General features: G+C 40.3%; 2 protein-coding genes across 3 annotated transcripts in view; both read right to left on the bottom strand.

Moving 5' to 3' along the window:
* Window positions 1-957: 957 nt before the first annotated feature.
* On the bottom strand, window positions 958-4,244 carry insm1a (insulinoma-associated 1a). Its single transcript, XM_079889171.1, has one exon. The coding sequence runs from the start codon at window positions 3,304-3,306 to the stop codon at window positions 2,134-2,136; it is 1,173 nt and encodes a 390-aa protein (XP_079745297.1). The 5' UTR covers window positions 3,307-4,244; the 3' UTR covers window positions 958-2,133.
* A 248-nt stretch (window positions 4,245-4,492) lies between these two features.
* The window catches only part of cfap61 (cilia and flagella associated protein 61), a 31,103-nt gene continuing 14,880 nt past the window's right edge, over window positions 4,493-20,715 (bottom strand). Inside the window, exons 16-25 of one of the 2 annotated variants that reach the window (XM_079887981.1) lie at window positions 19,732-19,859; window positions 15,785-15,877; window positions 14,591-14,759; window positions 10,884-11,058; window positions 9,140-9,432; window positions 8,077-8,404; window positions 7,652-7,734; window positions 6,758-6,963; window positions 5,467-5,563; window positions 4,493-5,114 (exon numbers count right to left, since the gene is read on the bottom strand). In XM_079887981.1, coding sequence (XP_079744107.1) covers window positions 4,917-5,114; window positions 5,467-5,563; window positions 6,758-6,963; window positions 7,652-7,734; window positions 8,077-8,404; window positions 9,140-9,432; window positions 10,884-11,058; window positions 14,591-14,759; window positions 15,785-15,877; window positions 19,732-19,859 — 1,770 coding nt within the window. In that variant the 3' untranslated portion in view covers window positions 4,493-4,916. The remainder of the gene's footprint in view (window positions 5,115-5,466; window positions 5,564-6,757; window positions 6,964-7,651; window positions 7,735-8,076; window positions 8,405-9,139; window positions 9,433-10,883; window positions 11,059-14,590; window positions 14,760-15,784; window positions 15,878-19,731; window positions 19,860-20,715) is intronic. The other variant, XM_079887980.1, reaches the window with a different exon arrangement.

The raw sequence follows: 20,715 nt of genomic DNA on the forward strand, positions 1-20,715 counted from the left end.
AGTATAAGACTCGACATGTGATCAATCACCATATCCTGCCCTGTAACAGTGGGAAAGTCATTCATTGGAATACAAAATGTGACAACTTGCCCCGGGCTCTCATATAACGTTATTTTGATATGAGTTTCTGTCAGATCTGTAAGGCTCTATTTCTCAGCTGTGAAGTGAGGCGGTTTGTGGCCGTGAGTGTGTGTGTGTGAAGACTCATGACCTTTGGGAGGCGTCTGCATAACAGCAGTGTGTCTGAGGTGCTGCATTGTGGGATTTGGTGTCTATGGTGAACTCTCTCTTCAGATCTGCAGAAAGTCCCCTGCATGCCGACACCAAGCAAGGCTATTTTCTGTTTTCATTACAGTATTTTCAAAGAATTTCAACCATAATTTCCCTTCTTCCAACCAACCCAGTATATATTAACTTTCATTAGTACATTAACATTACACTACAGTGCATTATATAGTTTATAGTTTATTTATCATTTTAATTATTCAATTTATTTTTTTCGGATAAAAATACATATGCTAGTATTTTTTGGATAGTTTACAGTTAACATAGAAATACTGTACCTGCTCACCGTTGAGTCACCATTTCTATTCACCTTTTAGCTTTTTAAAGTATCATTTCAAAAGTTCCATTTAGTCTCCGTACGACGTCACGAATTCTATAGGAATTAGAAAAATGTTTCAAATGGTTTTAGATGAAGAATTGCATCAATGACATCTTTAATATAACTATTTCCTGCCCTGTGCCAGTGGAAAAGTAAAACATCTGACCATTTTAATCACCTTTTAACTGGCCAGTTAAAAAGTACAAATATTCCATTTGTTCTCCATATGATGTCTCACATTCTACTGGAATTCTATCTATTTTTTCCAACTGTTTTCATGATGCTGATGATGGTTAATAATCAGTTGTGACGAGGATGTCATTAATCACGGACACACAGACTGTTTTAGGTTGATGTGTTTTATTAAGTGCAGATGTATCTTGGTACAGAATCCAGTTGGACACATTTCATTGTATAAGACGATGATGATATTTCTCTGTGTTCACAGTGTCTGGGTTTCCACATGACAACACGCACTGGAATGTCACATCAAAAGTGGATCCCATTTTGACTTTTTGGACTGTTTGTTATTATTATTATTATTATTTGAAGCATTTTTGGACAAATAGCAACTGCAGAAACACACAAGCGCCGAACATGAAAAACGTAACAAATAAATTAATAAACGATTGTATCTAATGCAAGGTGAATTTCAGACTTTCAGCAGACGAAGATCGATCTTTAGATCAATGAATGAAACATTTGGCTGTGGAGACAAATTTAAAAATCAATCACAAATGAATTAGGCGAGCAAATAATTTAAATAAAACATTTGAAATAAATAAATAATAATGATAAGATAAATAATCACAAACATTTACACACACAATAATAATAATAACAATATAAAAATGAATATCAGCAACTGCAATCACTCCAACATTTACATGATTAAGGCAGTTTTACAGCATGTCGAGATCTAACTCAAGGCATTTCTGGCTACACTAAAGGGAGAAACCCTTGTCAGTAGGTTGTGTTGAAAGCTACAGTCAAAGTCCACAGATTCACAAGCTCTATTAAAGCTAGAAACGATGGAAACGTATGTACAGCCTGTGAATTCAAGGCATGTTCTAGGATTCTTAGGTCTAAAAGCTAAAAGCACTTGTGCGGAGATCCTAGAAAAATAAGCAAACAGTCTAACCTGTTGTACCTCCTCCAGATAAACTACCTTACACTGTTCAAAATCAAGGCTCTGCATTGACATCGATGCTTCCATGGAGAACTTTAAAATGTTCTTCACGCTAGGAAAAAAACTGCTTCCTTTTTTTCTTTTTCTTCTTCTTCTTCTTCTGTGGAACCAAAAATGGTGGTTGCTGCGAAAACCTCCTTTCGGAACCTTTGTTTTTAAGAGTGTGGATTTGAAACCAGCAGGATTCGCGTCCAGGTGCTCATCCAGGAGGATTCTGTGGGTTAAGGCAGTGCTTCCAGACCCGTTTTGGACGTCTTCTTCCTCCCATAATCAAACAGTTGTGTCAGATCCTAAATGTGCACTGTTCTGGGACTGGGAAGCACTGGTTTAAGGCACAGCTTCAGCAGGCTGGACGCACCGGCATCTGAAGCAGGATGACCTGCCTGTTCTCCGACGGGTGGCATTTGTTGATGTGTCTCGTAAGTCCCGGTGAGCTGTAAAACATGGCGGGACAGTACTTGCACGGGTACACCTGCGCCGAGTGCTGCAGTCGGATGTGCCTCTCCTGGCTCAGTCTGCTCGGGAAGTTTTCCCCGCACACCGGGCACAGGTGGCACTCGGACGCGCTGAGATTCAGAGGCGCTTGGCTTTGGGGTTTATCGCACGCTTCGTGAAGCGCCGTCACGTGCTTTTTCAGGTACGCTTGACGTTTGAACTTCTTCCCACAGTGCGGGCAGTCATACAGACCGTCTTCCGATCCAGACTCGGAAAGTCCAGGACTAGGAGTGTCCCTGTCGCTGGAGGTCTCGTGCTCTTTTTCAGGCGCGGGCGTCTTATTGCTTTCCGGGTTCCCCGGTTTGGGTTTGTGCCAGCGCCGGTGCGAGGCCAGGTTCGCCGGGCAGCTGAAGAGCTTGTCGCATTCGGGGCACCTGTACTCGATCCGGACGATCCTGGAGCACTTGTGCTGGGCCAGAGAGAAGGGGTCAGCGTACGCCTCTCTGCACAGCTGACACACGAACTCTCCGAGCGGCTTGTCTCCTCCTGCGCACTGAGATCTGGGCTTCTGCTCCAGTGGACCTTCTTTAATCTTCAAGCCCAGCACTGGAGAAGTGGTCATCTCGTCCTCAAACTGCAGTTTCCGCATAGCTTTGGCTTTCTTGGACGCGGCTTTGCCTTTGCGCTCTGCGTCTGGTGCGGGTCTTTTCGTGGTTGTTGTGGTGCCGGTTCGGTTGCTGTTGCTGGTGCCGATTTTAAGATCCACGGGCGCGAACGGCGCGAGATCGGAGCTGTTGGGCGCCGCCGGGAACGACTCCGCTGAAATAGGCGAGCCGAGATTGAAGCGCCTTTCCAAACATGCCCTCTCGTGCTCTCTGCTCACGGGTCGGGTCGGGCTGTACATGGATCGGTAGACTGTCTCGGGGTTCCCGAACTGCACCGGCGATACCGGGCGGCGCGCGCACAGCGCGTCCTGCTGCGCGGCTGGAAACGCGCCCTGCTCATCCTCATCCGAGCGGACGCGGTAGGAAACAGGTGTCGCTTTCTTATTTCTTTTGACTAAAAATCCTCTGGGCATCTTCGCCAGCTGAAAGGCACTTCAGACGGGTTGAAATCAGAGGCACACCTGGTACTATATTTGGACGCGTGCGGTGATCTTTCCATCAGGGAGGCATAGCAGCAGTCTTTTTAAGCAGGAATGATGACATTGTTCTCGCCCCTCGCTGCCTCGTCCAATCAGATGGAGCTGGAATCCCTATGGATTTGGAGATGGGAGGGTCTGCAGATTGCTCGGGCAGATGTACCTGAGGTTTATTATATTAGGATGCTTTAGGCACACGCTGGTTCCTCCTCTTTTCACGCTTTGATGCGTCCCGTCAATGCGCACGTGCCCTGCCTTTGTCAGCATCCTTTAGGGGCTCCTTCACTCTTAGAGCATCAGAATTTCAAATTAAAAAGGGGGAAATGGCAACAAAGAAGTCGTGCAATGTTCAATTTTTAATAGGCCCATGCTCGCGTTTGCAAAGCAGCGCGGCGTAACAAAAATGTCTTGAAATCAGTTAGTGCGGCGAAAGGGCTGCAAGGTGCATGCGTAATTTGTCTCGAAACTAATTAAATGTATAAATCAGACGCCTGCAGGCTTAGGACATGTGCGACAGTTGAATGCGGGACGTATTAATCACTCTTTGCGCGCATACATAATTCATAAAAGAGGCTCCTCTCGTTTGCATCACAAAAGACACGCTTGCGCGAGCTGCCGGGACAGACGCACATCATCCTTCTGTTCAAACGGACTCATTCCGGTCTCAGACTCACCCGTGCCATCATCATCAGCAGCATCATCATTGTGCTCGTGCATGTGATGATGTCATTCCAATGCAACGGTCTCGTAATAGCGGAATTTCGCGTAATCTCCGGCGTTATTGTAGCTCCAGACTAGCACATTTGTTGTATGTGATTTCATAACTCGTTGTGAGGGTTTTAGAGGAACATATTGCCTTTTTTAAATTTCCACATACAAGATCTTTTTTGGGGGCCAGATGGTTTACTTGCCTAACTTAGACGAGCACATTTGTTGCACCTGATATCTGATGTGCAAACCTTTTATTTTATGTTACTATTTCACTTGATGTGCATTTTAGAGAAACCTGTGTAGTTTTTTTATTGCCTTTTTACATTTTTTGTTATTTCTGAATTCAAGACCCAGCTTTTAGAAAAACACATTTGTTGCATCTGAAATAGTTTAATTGTATTATTATTTTTTTAAACATCAGATCTGGTTGCATTACATGAGCTATATGACGGTGGACTTTTGGATCATGCGCCTGTGATTTTCTGCCCCACATTCATTATCATACAGCTGCTGCTGCGCTCTCATTCTGCTGCTCTTATCTCTGCTGCCTTCAGATCTCCACTTAATATACAACCCTATACTGGATAGCACATACACCGAGTATTCAAACCAGCAAAGTCAGTTATTTTTAATGAATTGTCACTCAGTACACACCAAATATTTGCATTTGACAAAACCAGAAGCTTTATTTATTTGCTCAACTTCTTTGACCCCAACCCCCCACAATGTGCTTCCCCCCCCCCCCACACAAACATATGGTGCAGCAAATGTAAAGAAATAAAGAAACAAAAGATAAAGTACTGAATAAATGCCCCTAAATGTAAAATGGATATTGATTAGAGCAGTCCCGGCCGGGCGTACATAGTCAGATGGTATCTGTTGTACCTCAGATAATCCAGAACACTCTTTCTCAGAGCAGAATAAGCCTCGCTTTTCTGAAACCCCTCGCTGAGACCCGTCAGCTGATCGGACTCTGCTTTATCGTCCACTATCTTCTGAAGAGCCTCTTGAATTGACACAGAACCACTCTCACCCTATCAGGACAAAACACAATACAAGTTTTGTTTTTAAAATATGCAAATCTTGTGTTCCTTCTAAAATTTTTTTGTAGAATATTTCCACATTCAAGACCCAATTTTTTGCAAGATGGTTTGCCAGACGTGGACAAACACATTTGTTATTCTGTAGTTTGTTTTATTTTTAACATCTGATCTAGTTGCATTCTAAATGCATAAAATACATTGCATTAAAATGATCGGTGCATGACGTGTACATGTGCAACCATGTTACGTAATTGCATTACCGTGTTTATCTGACTTCAACAGATGTTTTGGAAAGAGGGTAAATGCTTTAAACACAGATAACATAGATGTAAAGCAAACCGACCTCTAGTTTGGCCGAGTCCATGATTTGGCGCACCTCCTGTTCAAAGTCAGCAAAGCGGTCGTGATAAAGAGCCAAGCACCAGTTCTCTTTAAAATAACTGGGGAAAGAGGAAATAAAAAAGTTACTTTTGGATTTAAACAAAATGTTCAACAAGGATGAATTAAATTTAAAGTGACAGTAAAGACCATGTAATGTCATGTTTGAAATGGTCTGGAAAAGATCTGTATAAAGATAATTGTGCCTTTTGCATTCCATGGAAAACAGCCGACAGGTGTGGAACGGCATGAGGGTGAGTAAATAATTACAGAACTTAAATTTTTGGGTGAACTGTCACTTTAACTCTGGATGTTCACAATGTTCATCTAACATCCTCCATTTAGCAGCACGGTTGATAAATTATGTTCATGATCGTCTTTAAGATCGGCCGTTCTCCGTAATGACATTGAGCGCCGACCACATTCAGTCACGACAAAAGACCAGTGAAGAATCCCATTTTAATAAGTGTGATCAGCACTGATGGGTGGGTGGCTTAACTATTGTCTCCTGGTGGTGTGGTGAAGCGGATTGCACACCTACATAAACAGATTACTAATGCAGGACAAAGGCTCTGGTGGTGAAGGGTCAGTGGTGGGAAAGTTTTGGAGCAGAGGTCACACTGTTGGAAATGAATCTTCATACAAAGTGTGACCAGATGAGGACAGATATGATTACGGGTTGGAGTGTCATAAATGATCCTGTGCATTAATTCAAGGGAATTAGTTGTTAGATTTGCTGTTTCGGTATTGAAATGAACAATCAAAACTGGTTCTAGGGTGAATCTAACAAGAACATGTGTAGGTCAAATATCTCCACAAAAAAAAGGGGGGAAACTATACACACACACAGACACATACATACATATATACATACATGTGTATATATATATATATATGTATATAATGTGCACTGAGAATAATATAAATTAACTTATCAGTAAAACATCCAGATCTATTACAAATTTGTAATGCAACTTTATACAAAATATTGTCCCCTTTTGTTTTTAGGATGAAATTTGACTTTATTGTTAGATTTTTTCCACCATGAATAAGGTGAGTATCATGTTAAATGGGCATTTTTAAGGGTTTTAAGAATGTTGTGGTGTAGAATTTTCATTGTATAATTTCGCTTCATTTGTAGATTTGAAATTAGTCTTTGATTTGAAAGCTGTACATTGTAATTTAAGATCAGCCCTGATTTAGACTGTAGCAGAAAAATGAATTTTTGTAACAAGATTTATGTGACAAGGCTGGACCTGTACATGTCATGGACCAAACCCTCGTGGTAGCGTGAGCAGAGATGATTCAGCAGCAGCTGGTGTTTCCTGTAGAGACACAGGAGGTTGGAGACAGGAAGTGCATTCTTCGAGAGGCATGTGATGCTCTCCACCACGTCATCCTGGCTGAGATGCAGATGAAAGTAGTTCCCCGTTTCAGTGCGGCCCGTCACCATGTCACGACCCTGCAGGACAGATAATAAAGATGGATGTTTTTGCAACTCTTAGGGTGTGTTCACACTTGTCATGTTTGGTTCGATTAAAGCGGACTCTGGTGCGATTGATCTGTTAGTGCGGTTCATTTGAAGAAGTATAAACGCTGCCATCCGAAACCCTGGTGCACCAAACAAGCGGACCGAGACCGCTGTAAAGATGGTTCCAAACTAACTCTGGTGCGGTTTGACTGAAATATGAACACAACACACCAAAGACATGTAAAGAAACCAAAAACGGGACACGATGTCACAAGATGCGACCCTAAAAAGGGTCATAGTTCAGTACATCACAGTTCGGTACAGACATCAGAACCGCGTCTCCTCGCAGCAGATCTTCATTTGTGTGTGTGACGGAGGGATTCCTGCTGCTGTTTTGACTCCTTTACACATTTTATAAGCTCTTCATGAATTCTCAGCTCCATCATATGTACGTGCATTTAGCCCCACACACAGCATTGTCTTTTAATTTGAATTTTTAGATCTTTGGGATTCGGTGTTAAAAAAGACATTGTGAATGCTTAGTAAACCAGGACTAAATGTATCATTTTCTTTTTTGGTCTGGACCAAAAGTGTGAACACACCCTGGTAATCTACTAAGATTGTTCTCTGATATGATGCAAACTAATATTTGATTTTGACCTGCAGAATTTAAACGTACTTTCTGAGCTGATGGAGTTTCATGGCCTTTGGATGTCGGTTTTGCGACATGGAGATAATTGTAGCCGCCTGGTAATCTTCCCCCTGTGAATTCAGAGTATTTTTTACAAGTTATTCCTAATAACTCTTGTTTTTACAAACACAGAATTAATAGCATTTCCCCACCGAACACCACAAATATGATTATAAAGCAGTTTATCTCATATCAGACACTGTGTTTCTGTGTAACAGATGGTCCATTATGCTTTAATCACTTAGCCTGTGATTAGATTATGCAAATTAACTGTCAATAGTGTGGTGTCGGTCAGAATTAGATGAAATGGGGTGGGGGGGGGAACTGGGTGACACAACACATGCTAAACGTCTTAAACCCCTGCTTGAATGTACAGGGCTTGTGATTCAGAAATTCAGAAGGAGAATAGTGACCTTGGATCTTGGCTTGAGTGTAGAGAGGAATGAGCTGTTCCTCATCAGACGGTGGGTCGGCGGGACGCTCCAGGGTCGGGTCACATAAGGGCAGGAGAACAGATGCCAAACTCTGCCCCACCTCCTTGGAATTAAAGCAGGAATCGCTCCATTGGTCAGCATGGTAACGGCGGGAGTATTTGGTCAAAGGGCCAGCGGCGTATATGGAGGGGTCGTTTGTATGAAAGGTGGTATCTACCACCAAACGGCCATCGAACACTAAACAGGCATCATTGACGGCCTTGAAGGCGTCGCGGTCGACAGTTTTACAAGAGAAGCTGAAGAACACCTGTAAAAAATTGAATGCAAGTGACAAACATGCAGCATTTAAAGTGTTTTCCACATCATGATGGACTAAACATCCCACAACCATTACACAAAGATTTGATGGACGCATGTCAACGGCTCGTATCATGAAGAGCGCAAATGTCCTTGATCGTTTAAAATACTTTGAGGGTCTATGAAATCATTCTGTTCAAATCAAAATGTCCATTTTTGGGTGAAAGAATATTTTAAAGGCACAGCAGGAAGATAAAGGAAATGTTGAATAAAAATCAATTTAGTCTTAAAAGTAAAATATGTACATGTTTGGGGTCAGTAAGATTTTTTATCCTTTTTATTTTTACATTAAATTGATCAAACGTGACAGTAAAATCATTTATAATGTTACAGATTTCTATTTCAAATAAATGCTGTTTTTAATAACTTTTTATTCATCCCGGTTTCCATGGAAATATGAAGCAGCAACATCAATAATAATCAGTATTGTTTCTTGAGCAGCAAATCAGCTTAATAGAATGATTTCTGAAGGATCATGTGACACTGAAGACTGGAGTAATGATGCTTAAAATACAACTTATCACAGGAATAAATTACATTTTTAAAGGAAAATCTTACTAACCCCCAAACTTTTGAATGGTACTGTGTTTTTTGGCACCAAATCCTTTACTAACATTATATGCATGTGTAATACGACTCCTTTATACATGTGAACTGATGTTTAAGAATGTTTTCTGTTCCTAACCGCACACTCCAGCCGTAGGGTCGGACCATCAGTGCTGAAGGACACCGATGTCACAGGATCTGTGTGTTGTCCATCGTTGAGTTTCTTCAACAGGCAGTCATGATGAACTTGGACTTCCTCCTTTTCCAGAGCCTGTTTCACCGCGTGATCCACTGAGCCATCATGGAAACAGGAAGATGTGCCGTCTTTGGGAGGATGGACTACGTGAATCCGGCGGCCGCTGACACCGAGGCGCATGAGCGTCTCCACACAGGTGAACACGTCTATGGTGTTTCCATATACCACAGCATTGCCTGCGGACAGACACACGCATGTCCGTTTGGTGGTGCTTCATTTACACACTTCACATTTAATAAAGTGGCCTGATTTGACAACATAATTGTAAAAAGCCACTAGACTTCCTCCACATCTACACCAAAGATAATTCATCAGGTTACATTCCCTCCAATAGAAAGATGGTTTACTTAACAGTAAAATAAACTTAAGGCCATTTACCCTCCACAAGGGGGAAGGGGAAGCAATTTATTACGGCCGTTTGGAGAGATAATATCAGTGGCTATGAAACAGAGAAGGGTCACTTAGCAACCTGGAGAAGGTCCCATTAGGTTTGAGGATAGGAAAGAAAGAAGGAAGAGAAGATGAAGGAAGTGATGTCCTTTCACTGCTGCATCTAAACAGTGTCAGAAACCCTCTTAGTGCTGGATTGATTTAATTGAGATCTTTTGTGAAGGACGGCCTTTGATGTTAATATTAGAGTCCTCAAGTATAAAACTAATCAGTTTGAGCTCACATAACAGAATGACACAGAGCGCACATGCATGATCCTGTATAATGACAGATGGTCGGTTAGTAAAATCATTTTATACACGAGTATTAGTTTGGCTGTGTTAAAACTAAAGCATCATATTGCTGTTACCATTATCAGAATAAAACATTAATGTAAACAAAATAATATTGAATGTGCATCAAAACAGTCATGGGGTGTGTGTGTGTGTGTGGCTTTGAACGTGGCAAATCCAATCACATTTGAGAGCCAGAACTGTCTGCTTTTTAAATGTGGCGTTGTCTTCTACACATCTCTCACACATGCAGTCCTGTAGCAATGTCATATATATTGATGCCAGTATATGTTAAATAGGATGTTGTAATGGTGGTCATTTACATATCATCTGTGTGGTGAATGAATGCAGCGCTCAATGCCCTGTCCATGGTGCTGAACCACAGCCACATCGCACAGCACTCAACCTCAGAGCACAGGGATGTTTTCAACCACAACAGGATTCCTGCCAAAACTATTATCAGCTCATTTCTGTTGACAACTTATTCGGAGCCAGGCCCAGCGATGCCTCTCTGGTTGACCCAAATACAAATTCTCATGCTACTAAATTGATATCTTTCATATGCAGACGGTATAATTAGCATTCACTGATAATTGCGCTACTTCCCGGATTATTAAAGGATGCTGTAATTAGTAAATATAATAGGCTTAATCAGACAGATAGCAGTGGCTCATCTCGGCCTGTGGAGATTAATTCTTAGCTCACTCTGCTAATATTAATATTCCCCTGTAAATGGATGGAAGGAGATTAGATTTGACTCACGCTAATTAGCTACTTGTTATGCTCTGACAGTTGGATGCAGCTTTAGAATAACAGTGGCTTGGTGAATGAGATTATGCATGAGAGAGGTCTGCCATGTCACACTGATCTAGACTTGGCTCTATTTAAATTAGCAATAAATGCACCTGTCAGTTCCACGAAGTTGTCCATGAGCCACTGGTGGAGGTTTGAGCAGTCGTGCTGGTCGTTGAGGGTGAAGAGGTTAGACGGAACGGGCCACGTGGATCTGTGCCTGGGATGATGTAGGTTCAGACTGCTGGGGGTCTGGTCAATGATGTCGATACTGGTGAGACTGGGCATCTGAAGGGTCATTAGAAAAAATAAAGAAAATAAAAACAATCTCTGGTAACACTTTATTTTACAGTGTCCTTGTTACATATGTTACATGTACTTACTATTGTAATAACAGTAAATAATGCATAATTACATGCAACTAACCCTCAACCGAATCCTAATCCTACCCAAACCCTATAGTAAATACATGTAGTTAATTAGTATTACTCAGTACTTACATGTATAATTACACCATAACAATGACACCTTAAAATAAAGTGTAACCAAATCTCTCTATCTCATATATATATATATATACACTCATCTAAAGGATTATTAGGAACACCTGTTCAATTTCTCATTAATGCAATTATCTAATCAACCAATCACATGGCAGTTGCTTCAATGCATTTAGGGGTGTGGTCCTGGTCAAGACAATCTCCTGAACTCCAAACTGAATGTCAGAATGGGAAAGAAAGGTGATTTAAGCAATTTTGAGCGTGGCATGGTTGTTGGTGCCAGACGGGCCGGTCTGAGTATTTCACAATCTGCTCAGTTACTGGGATTTTCACGCACAACCATTTCTAGGGTTTACAAAGAATGGTGTGAAAAGGGAAAAACATCCAGTATGCGGCAGTCCTGTGGGCGAAAATGCCTTGTTGTAGAGCCCTGCACGGGCCTCAAATCTAGGCCCGAGCCCGGCCCTGGCCCGAGACGCTCAGGCCCTAGCCCGACCCGTGTCCGACAGCTCATCAGAATTATCAGCCCGAGTCCGACCCGAGCCCGTTTTTTTTTTTTTTTTTTTTTTTTCTTCACAGCGGCAGACTGCCATTAAAATATGTTCGTTTTGTTAGTTATGTTTCTTTTCTTTTCATTTCTTTATTAAGCTAATTTAGACAAATGTTGGGAGCATTTAAAAAAAAAAATGACGACCAAGCAGCCGAGCCAACAGCGAGTAAAACATGTTTGATCAATTTAGCCTCTCAAATCAACGCTAATACTTTACTTAGCTACAATAAAATCCATAGATGTAAAACACTTCAAGCATATCACACAGACAGTTAGTTTAATGTTTATTTATTAAACCACAGTGAGTAATTTTTTTTTGAAATACTGAGGCAGGCTCAGGCTGCTCGCAACAGCGCTCGCAAACGAAATGAGCAATAGTCAATCTAAACAAATTAAATAAAATAAATAAAAAACAAACTTGCAGGTTATCTTACCTCAAAAATGCACCACAGAACAGGGCCATTCTTTTTTACAGTAGTTTCCAACAGTTAAACGAAAATAAAGTCCAATCGAACGAAAAACGAAAAACATCAGAAGTTTCCAACAGTTAAACGAAAATAAAGTCCAATCAAACGAAAAGTTAGAATAGTCTCTTACAGAGCATCGTGGAGAAAAAGAATAGCATCCACAGTGGAAGATTTTAACCCAGTCCTCTCTTCTATCACTCGCGATTTTTCTCTTAATATTCTCCATTATTTGCACATGAGGTGAATCGTTGGTTGCGCTGACTGGAAACCACTTGTGTGTGCGCGACTGCGCGTGCCTGCGTGCGACTGTCATGTCAATCATATGTCAGTGTAAATAATTATAAGATTATTAAAGTTATGAGGTTATTAAATGTCTTTCTATGTTTGTTTTTCTATCATCGACGTCAATTTCTCATATTTTTTTTTATTAATGTCCAAAAATATAAAAAGAAGGATAACTCAAAAAAGGCCCGAGGCCCGGCCCGCATGTGAACTATGACGTGAAAATTGGCCCGAAGCCCGGCCCTAGGGGCGTAAAAAAGTCGGGGCCCGTCGGGCTCGGGCTGAAATGCAGGGCTCTACCTTGTTGATGCTAGAGGTCAGAGGAGAATGGGCCGACTGATTCAAGCTGATAGAAGAACAACTTTGACTGAAATAACCACTCATTACAACCGAGGTATGCAGCAAAGCATTTGTGAAGCCACAACACGCACAACCTTGAGGCAGATGGGCTACAACAGCAGAAGACCCCACCGGGTACCACTCATCTCCACTACAAATAGGAAAAAGAGGCTACAATTTGCACGAGCTCACCAAAATTGGACAGTTGAAGACTGGAAAAATGTTGCCTGGTCTGATGAGTCTCGATTTCTGTTGAGACATTCAGATGGTAGAGTCAGAATTTGGCATAAACAGAATGAGAACATGGATCCATCATGCCTTGTTACCACTGTGCAGGCTGGTGGTGGTGGTGTAATGGTGTGGGGGATGTTTTCTTGGCACACTTTAGGCCCCTTAGTGCCAATTGGGCATCGTTTAAATGCCATGGCCTACCTGAGCATTGTTTCTGACCATGTCCATCCCTTTATGACCACCATGTACCCATCCTCTGATGGCTACTTCCAGCAGGATAATGCACCATGTCACAAAGCTCGAATCATTTCAAATTGGTTTCTTGAACATGACAATGAGTTCACTGTACTAAAATGGCCCCCACAGTCACCAGATCTCAACCCAATAGAGCATCTTTGGGATGTGGTGGAACGGGAGCTTCGTGCCCTGGATGTGCATCCCACAAATCTCCATCAACTGCAAGATGCTATCCTATCAATATGGGCCAACATTTCTAAAGAACGCTTTCAGCACCTTGTTGAATCAATGCCACGTAGAATTAAGGCAGTTCTGAAGGCGAAAGGGGGTCAAACACAGTATTAGTATGGTGTTCCTATTAATCCTTTAGGTGAGTGTATATATATACATCTATACAGGGCTTGACATTAACTTTTTTGCTCACCAGCCACTGTGGCTAGTGGTTTTCTAAAGTTACTAGCCGGTCAGAATTTGCTCTGGCCACAATTTTGACATTGATACCATGGGGAAAAACTGCCATTTAGATATTTTTAATATAATATGGCATCGGGTATATTAGGCTGCTGTCACTTTAAGACCAGGCGCACGGATCCATTATACTGTTACATATGCGTTTTCTTTCTCAATCTCAACTGTTTATGTTCACTTGAAACAATGACTGCGTTTGCGTGAATACTCGCCAAGATCGGCATTTTGACATTATTTTGTGTGTTTGACTGATGAATCGTAGTAAGCAGTGAAAAAGAACTCAATTTAGTACTGAGAGGCGGCTTTATGTTCACGCACTTTGGGTGTGAGCACAAAGTCTGCGGGAATGAGTAAAATTATGCGCAATCCCACGCTGAAATTCAAGCCAAATGAGGGTATGTGTGTCAACTCGCTGTCAGAGAGATATAAACATAAATAATAAATAAATAAATATTGTATTTAAATGATTTACCTATATTTAAAGTATTTCAAATTTATTTCAATTAATTTAATAAAATTAATTGATTATATATTTCCAGCTTCTCTCTGCAAATGTATTGTCAGACTCAACTTCAGCAGCATCCACACGAGCTGATTTCTCATGTACTAATTATTGTGCTCGGCATGGATAACAAATTAGCATTGCATTAATTTGCAAACACTGAGCTAAGCTGGCACATAATACACATTTCATAATTCATAGCAACATCTTGGTTCATTTGAATTGTTAATGTTGTGTCTCTGACCTGATACTGCAGGCCGGTGCAGAGGATCAGATAGTCATAGTTCACTCTACCATTTGCCATCAGCTCCACGTGTTTGTCCTCGCGGTCGATGGCCTTCATCTTACCCGTCACCACACTGATCCAGGAGCGCAAAGACAGCTGGGCTTGATCCTGATCGCTGTAGCAGTGACTGTAGAGGAACAGATCCAGCATCCGTGAAAAGAGCAGTCTTCAAGAGCGGCCAGAAGGACATCAGGAAATCTTTCGGTGAAAGCGCTTTAGATTCTCAATGCTCAAGGTTAACTGACTCATTCACTGTTTCACGCTATAATTGAGATGCTGAGAATCAAGGTTTCATGTCTAAGCTCTTCCTCCAGAGCTCTGATACAGTGTGTCTTATCAGTTGTTTGGATCGGTGGATTGGATTAGATGTGCCAGTCATGCAGAACCACTAACAGAAGTGATGATAAACAGCTCAGTTCCTGCTTTTCATCACGAGCACCAGGAAGTGAAACCGCACTAATGTAAAATTTAAGGTAAGAGCTCTTGGTCAGAATCTCCTGAGAGACCAAAGCATTTTTAAAGTAACACTTCACCCAATTTTATCTTGATTTATTTGTTCCAGCCAAGTATTATTTGTTCCTCTTTGAAGAAAAACACAAGATGTTCTGCCAAAAAGAAAATAGTATAAATATCTAAACATTCTTTAGTCGAGATACACTTAAGAAGTCAAATGACTTAGTCTTAAGTGTTGTTTTCTGGGTTTTTTTTTCCAAAATTAAGTTTATAGTACTTAAGACTGATTTTTTTCTTTTCTTGTTTTAGGGAAAAATGTTTTACACTGTATAAAAGTGTCATGAAAGCAGTCCAAAACTATAAATCATTTTCAAACTTTCTGCATTTTGATCAGTCAACAAGTTGTATACATTTTTGCAATTTTCTTTTTTTAGAGCTATGCAATTCTGCCATCTAAACTGGTCTCCTAAGAAATTATTAAGAATATTTATTATATTTAATTGACTTTCTGGATTGCAATATTAAAATATAAGTCAATGTTTCAAGTTTGGACTTCAATGAGGGGCCAGAACAGCTTTAATGCTTTAGCACTTCACATCTGTATGATAGAAGGGAAATAACGCATTTTCCCCCTCTCTAGTGGAGTGGAAATATGCCGCTCGGAGTCTAAATGCCTCTCGTTTGTAATGCATCGCTCACCTTGTAGCCAGAAATCTCGTGTTATCATCAGAGCAGCGATCTGGAAGACCGTGAGTGGAGATGAGAGTGAGATTGTTGAATCGAAGATGAGGACTGGTCAAATACAAGCACGAGAGAGAAATGTGTTACAGTAGACAAGTGAGAATCAAACATCTTTTTATCAACTTTCTGCATTTTGACATTATATAAACGAGTAACACTGATGCTCATACTCTTTCAGGTATAGAAAACGTGTCCGGCTATATTTGATTTGTGCTCTTTTGAAGAACAGACCCTGTGTAGAACAGATCTTGTCCATTTTGGATAATGAGGCTATTTTTGTCCAGTTTTTTGTTCTTTTTTTCTGTCCAGAAATGAATACCATTGAATGAAGAGAGGACAGTGACGACGTCTGAACAAAAGCATGCGGGGTGTGTGAGGTTATTCTGCAAACACTCGACGGACAGATGCTGAAATCCCTTAATTTCCAGCGCAGCGCTGGCCTGCATTAAAGCGCTTTCTTCTCCAACCATCACAGTAAAAGCCTTTCCTTTTGTTTTGTCTTTTTTCCCCCTCTTGTTTTGTTTCCTGTGTGTAGAGGTCTCCCCCCGTCACCCTCCTCCCGTCCCCTCAGGAGTGTAAAAAGGTCTCTTGTCATGTAAATGACCTGTTTTGTATGTGCAAGAAAGACATGATCTCTATCAGTGGCGGGAGAGGAAATCAGGCTAGCGTGTGTAGAAAGAGGAGTGTGTGAGGCCTGCGGACTGTCACGATTGATCAGACGGGAGACGCTGGACACACACCCGCAGGTCTGCGTTCTAGCGCTCTAAGCCATGCAGACAGACAGAGCTGCTACTGTCATCTTCAGATATCTGTCTTTCATTCACTTAACTCCTTCCTGCATGTTTGATTTTTTTTGCACAAACATTTACATGCAAATGTTTCAGAGAAATGGCCATTTTATAACAGCACCTCGAGCAGTGCACAAAATAGGGTTTAAAACTTAAATGAAGTCAATTTATTTATTTTCAACAAAGGGATTCATTCTGTTATGCATTTTATTTTCTATTTATTTTCTATGGGGTTGAAATAAAATAGTTAATACAATTTGGGACATGCCTAAAAATAATAAAAGAAATAAAACAATTAAGAATAAATTGATTTGTGTTTTATTAAATTGTTTAATTAATGTTTATTGCTAAAATAACATTAACATTTTAAAATATGTATCTAAATATGTATAACATTTAAAATATTTCAATACATAATCAGTAACACATAATCAATAACATTAAAATAAAGTTTGAGAACCATGTATACATTAAAATTTTTAATTTGGGACATGTCTAAATACACTTAATAATAAATAAAACTACAGTACATTGATGTTAAATTAATGTTTATTGCTAAAATAACCTTAAAGTAATGTTAAGCATTTAATGTTAATAATTAAATTAAATTTTTTTTTTTTAAACATTTATACAAATATATGAAAATATTACTAACACAAATAAACTGAAAATTGCACATTTAGCCTAAATGATGTATTCAGTAGAAGTTAGCTAGTTTGGGATCAAATGTTGTAGTTATTGATAAACACAATTTAAAGAAACATTTGTTTGATCATGCAATTTTTCATACAAATAAGTGTTTTTGTTTTGTTTGTTTTTAGCTTGAAAAATGCAGTACACACTACTGTTTGTGAAAAATTAAGAAAATGTGATTATTTACTAACTTTTTGACTATTTTAATTAATATTCTCTCAGTAATAAATGATCAAATTACTTGAAGAACAGAATTTGTCCATCTTTTATATTAGAAAAAAAGAAATACAGAATGTGTGTCAATGTGAAATGTTAATCTTGTGTGTGTGTTTTCTCTCCACAGGCTGTTCTTGACCACCAGCTCACAGCGTTCTGGTCTTATCAGCAGCTGACAGGCCTCTATTGTGGCCAGTGTCTGACTGCTAAGTTTAGGGGCCAAGCAGGGGCCAAGCATCTTTATCGGTCCTCTATGGTCCCGCGTTTCACCCCATCCTCAGGGGTGATAAAGGACAAGTGAGCGAGCGTGAGGGGGGCCTACGGTTTTGGCTTGACAGATAAGCGCTGTCGGCCATGGCCTCCACATTCTCCATTAGTCAGGCGGCCTCTACAGGGGCTGACCGGCCATAAGTTTAGTGGACACTAACTGCCTCATTAGTCAAGTCATTAGCGACAGCAAACACCAATTGCAGCCTAGAGAACAGTGGCAGGGCTAATTAAAGGGCCAGCGCGTGACCTCCGCACACTGCCAGCTCTAGACAGCTGCGTGCCCACAGTGCCTGCCAAAGCAGCAGGAGTTAACACACACACACACACACACAACCGCAGAGCGACCCCTGGTTGCCAGGCAGTTATCAGCTTCAGGAAACAAGAACAGCCTTAAATCACAGCTTTGTTTGGTCAAGCGCTCTGCGAGAAGCTGCATTCGAACACCTGACATCTCCTGAAATCCTCTCGATAAAATGACATTCTCAAAAGTTAAACGTGTGTCTTGTGTACACTAATAGTACGATTTTTTTCTCAAAGAAATTAATACTTTTATTCTGCAAGGATGCATGAAATTGATCAAAAGTGACAATAAAGACATTTATAATGATACAAAATATTTATCATTTTAAATAAATGATGTACTTTTGAACTTCCTATTAAATCCATAAAGGCTGTATCCAGATCTGATGAAGGACCTGCGCCTGGACATGACCACAACGCAGTCCTGAAGTGTCAACTAGTCTCTCCCCTGTGACAGCCTCCTTCCCTTCCCTTTACTTCTGTACAGATAAAACGTTGTCGGGATAATTCCGGTTCACGTGGCTATGCGGAAGCGATAAAAATTCTGTATTATAAATTTTAAGGCCAGACAAGTAGTTTGTTGAGGGTTGGTTTGTAAAGAAGGACTACACGCCTGCATATATATTCAAACGTGCATACCTATAGACTAAACACGTGATACGCATGTGTGCGCCATCAGCGTTCTCACAGGTTCGTGTTTTTAAAGTTTGCGTAGAGAGAACTTAAGGGTGTCTTGTTAGCGGCCCATAAGTTAATAACTAATGATCGTTGCGACGGAAGTGAATCAATCAAAACTAACTTTAGCTGGACAATAACTTTATCCTGGAGCTGCTGTAGAGCCAAGACGGTCTCTGTTACTTTAATTTCCTATTATCACTGTAAAGCTGCTTTGAAAAGGTGACTTGACTTGACTAAATCCTGAAAAAATGCATCACAGTTTCCACAAAAATATAAAGCAGCACAACTGTTTTCAACCTTGATAATAAATGCTTCTTGAGCATCAGATCAGCATATTAGAATGATTCTGAAAGATCATGTGACACTGGAGTAATGATGCTGAAAATGCAGCTTTGATCACAGGAATAAATTACATTTTACAATATATTCAAATAGAAAACAGTTCTTTTTTTTCTAAAATGACATTTAAATAACTGTTTAAATATCTGTTTTCTCTCAATCTAAACCAGAATTCCCGTCTTTCCCCTCGGAACCAACACTTGGTTGGGAATCATCTTTTAATAAAGATAATCAATATTTTATTTGAAGAATCTATAAATGGCTGTTTTTCAGATTCAATGCATTGTCTTTCTTTAGAACACAAAGAGATCTCTGTCCAGAGGCAGAAGGATCCAGAATACAGGTATTAATTGGCGTGTGTTGGGCTGAGTGTTATTATATAAAGCCCTAAGCTCAGATTTCATGCAATCATTGTTTCGCTCAAATCCCTGAGGGTCACTCTCACTAATTATAACTACACTTGAGACGATGTTCCCCCACCCCCCCCCCTGGAAAAAAAACCCTGTTTCAGACAGAAATGTCTTGCTGTGTCTTCAAAAAGAAATCAGAAATGCTATTTAGGGCTTCTTTACCTGTGTCGACCATTTGATTGAAGTACCGTTTCAAAAACGGCATGCTTACCTGAATGTCAGTGCTTCAAGAAAAGCTAAACCAGTGTCAGATGCTCCCACTACCACGATTCTGGCATTGACGGTGACCTTCGGCTCCATGGTGAGTTTTCTGTTTGTGTGGTACAGGGCAAAATGAGCCTGCGAGGAACAAATGAGAACACAATATCTTTAGTGTCATCTAACCCATATAAATGCTCACCGGTGGTTAACTGGAACGGGTTTTTCAGTGGCTAATGCTGATATTGACACCTAGAGAGTGGGGCGGTCAATAACTAATATATATATAAAGGGCAATTCAATTTAATTACAGCAAATGAGATGTTAATTAATAATTTTATTCAGCAAGGATGCATTAAATTGATCAAACGTGACTGTAAAGTTTGAAAATATATGTTCTTTTGAACTTTCTATTCAAAGAATCAAAGAAAAAAATGTCGGTATCCCAGTTTCCACAAAAATATGAAGCAGCACAACTGTTTTCAACATGGATAATAATAATCAGAAATGTTTCTTGAGCAGATAATCATGATATTAGAATGATTTCTGAAGGATCATGTGACACTGGAGTAATGATGCTGAAATTCAGCTTTGATCACAGGAATAAATTACATTTTACAATATATTCACATATATTCTTTTAAATTGTAATATTTCACATTCACAATATTACTGCTTTTACTGAATTCACATAAATGCAGCCTTGGTGAGCAGAAGAGACAAAAAATATAATGAAAACTACACATTTGTTTTCCTAACACGCGGTTTATCATATTTGTGGTCATTTGAACTACCAGCTCAACCGGGCCTTATTGTTGAACCCTGGATAATCTCATAAGCCTTTGCTTGTCAATGCAGCGAAATGGTCGTGTGTTGGATTTCAGGTGTATGTTTGTCCTTTAACCAGTGAGTTAACAGCTAACAGCTAATCTTACTTAGCGGCTAACGGTAATTGCAGTTTTCCTAAAAGCACTGCTGATGTCCTACACATAGACTA

Source organism: Squalius cephalus, assembly GCF_949319135.1.
Source record: "Squalius cephalus genome assembly, chromosome: 12".
Lineage (NCBI taxonomy): Eukaryota > Metazoa > Chordata > Actinopteri > Cypriniformes > Leuciscidae > Squalius > Squalius cephalus.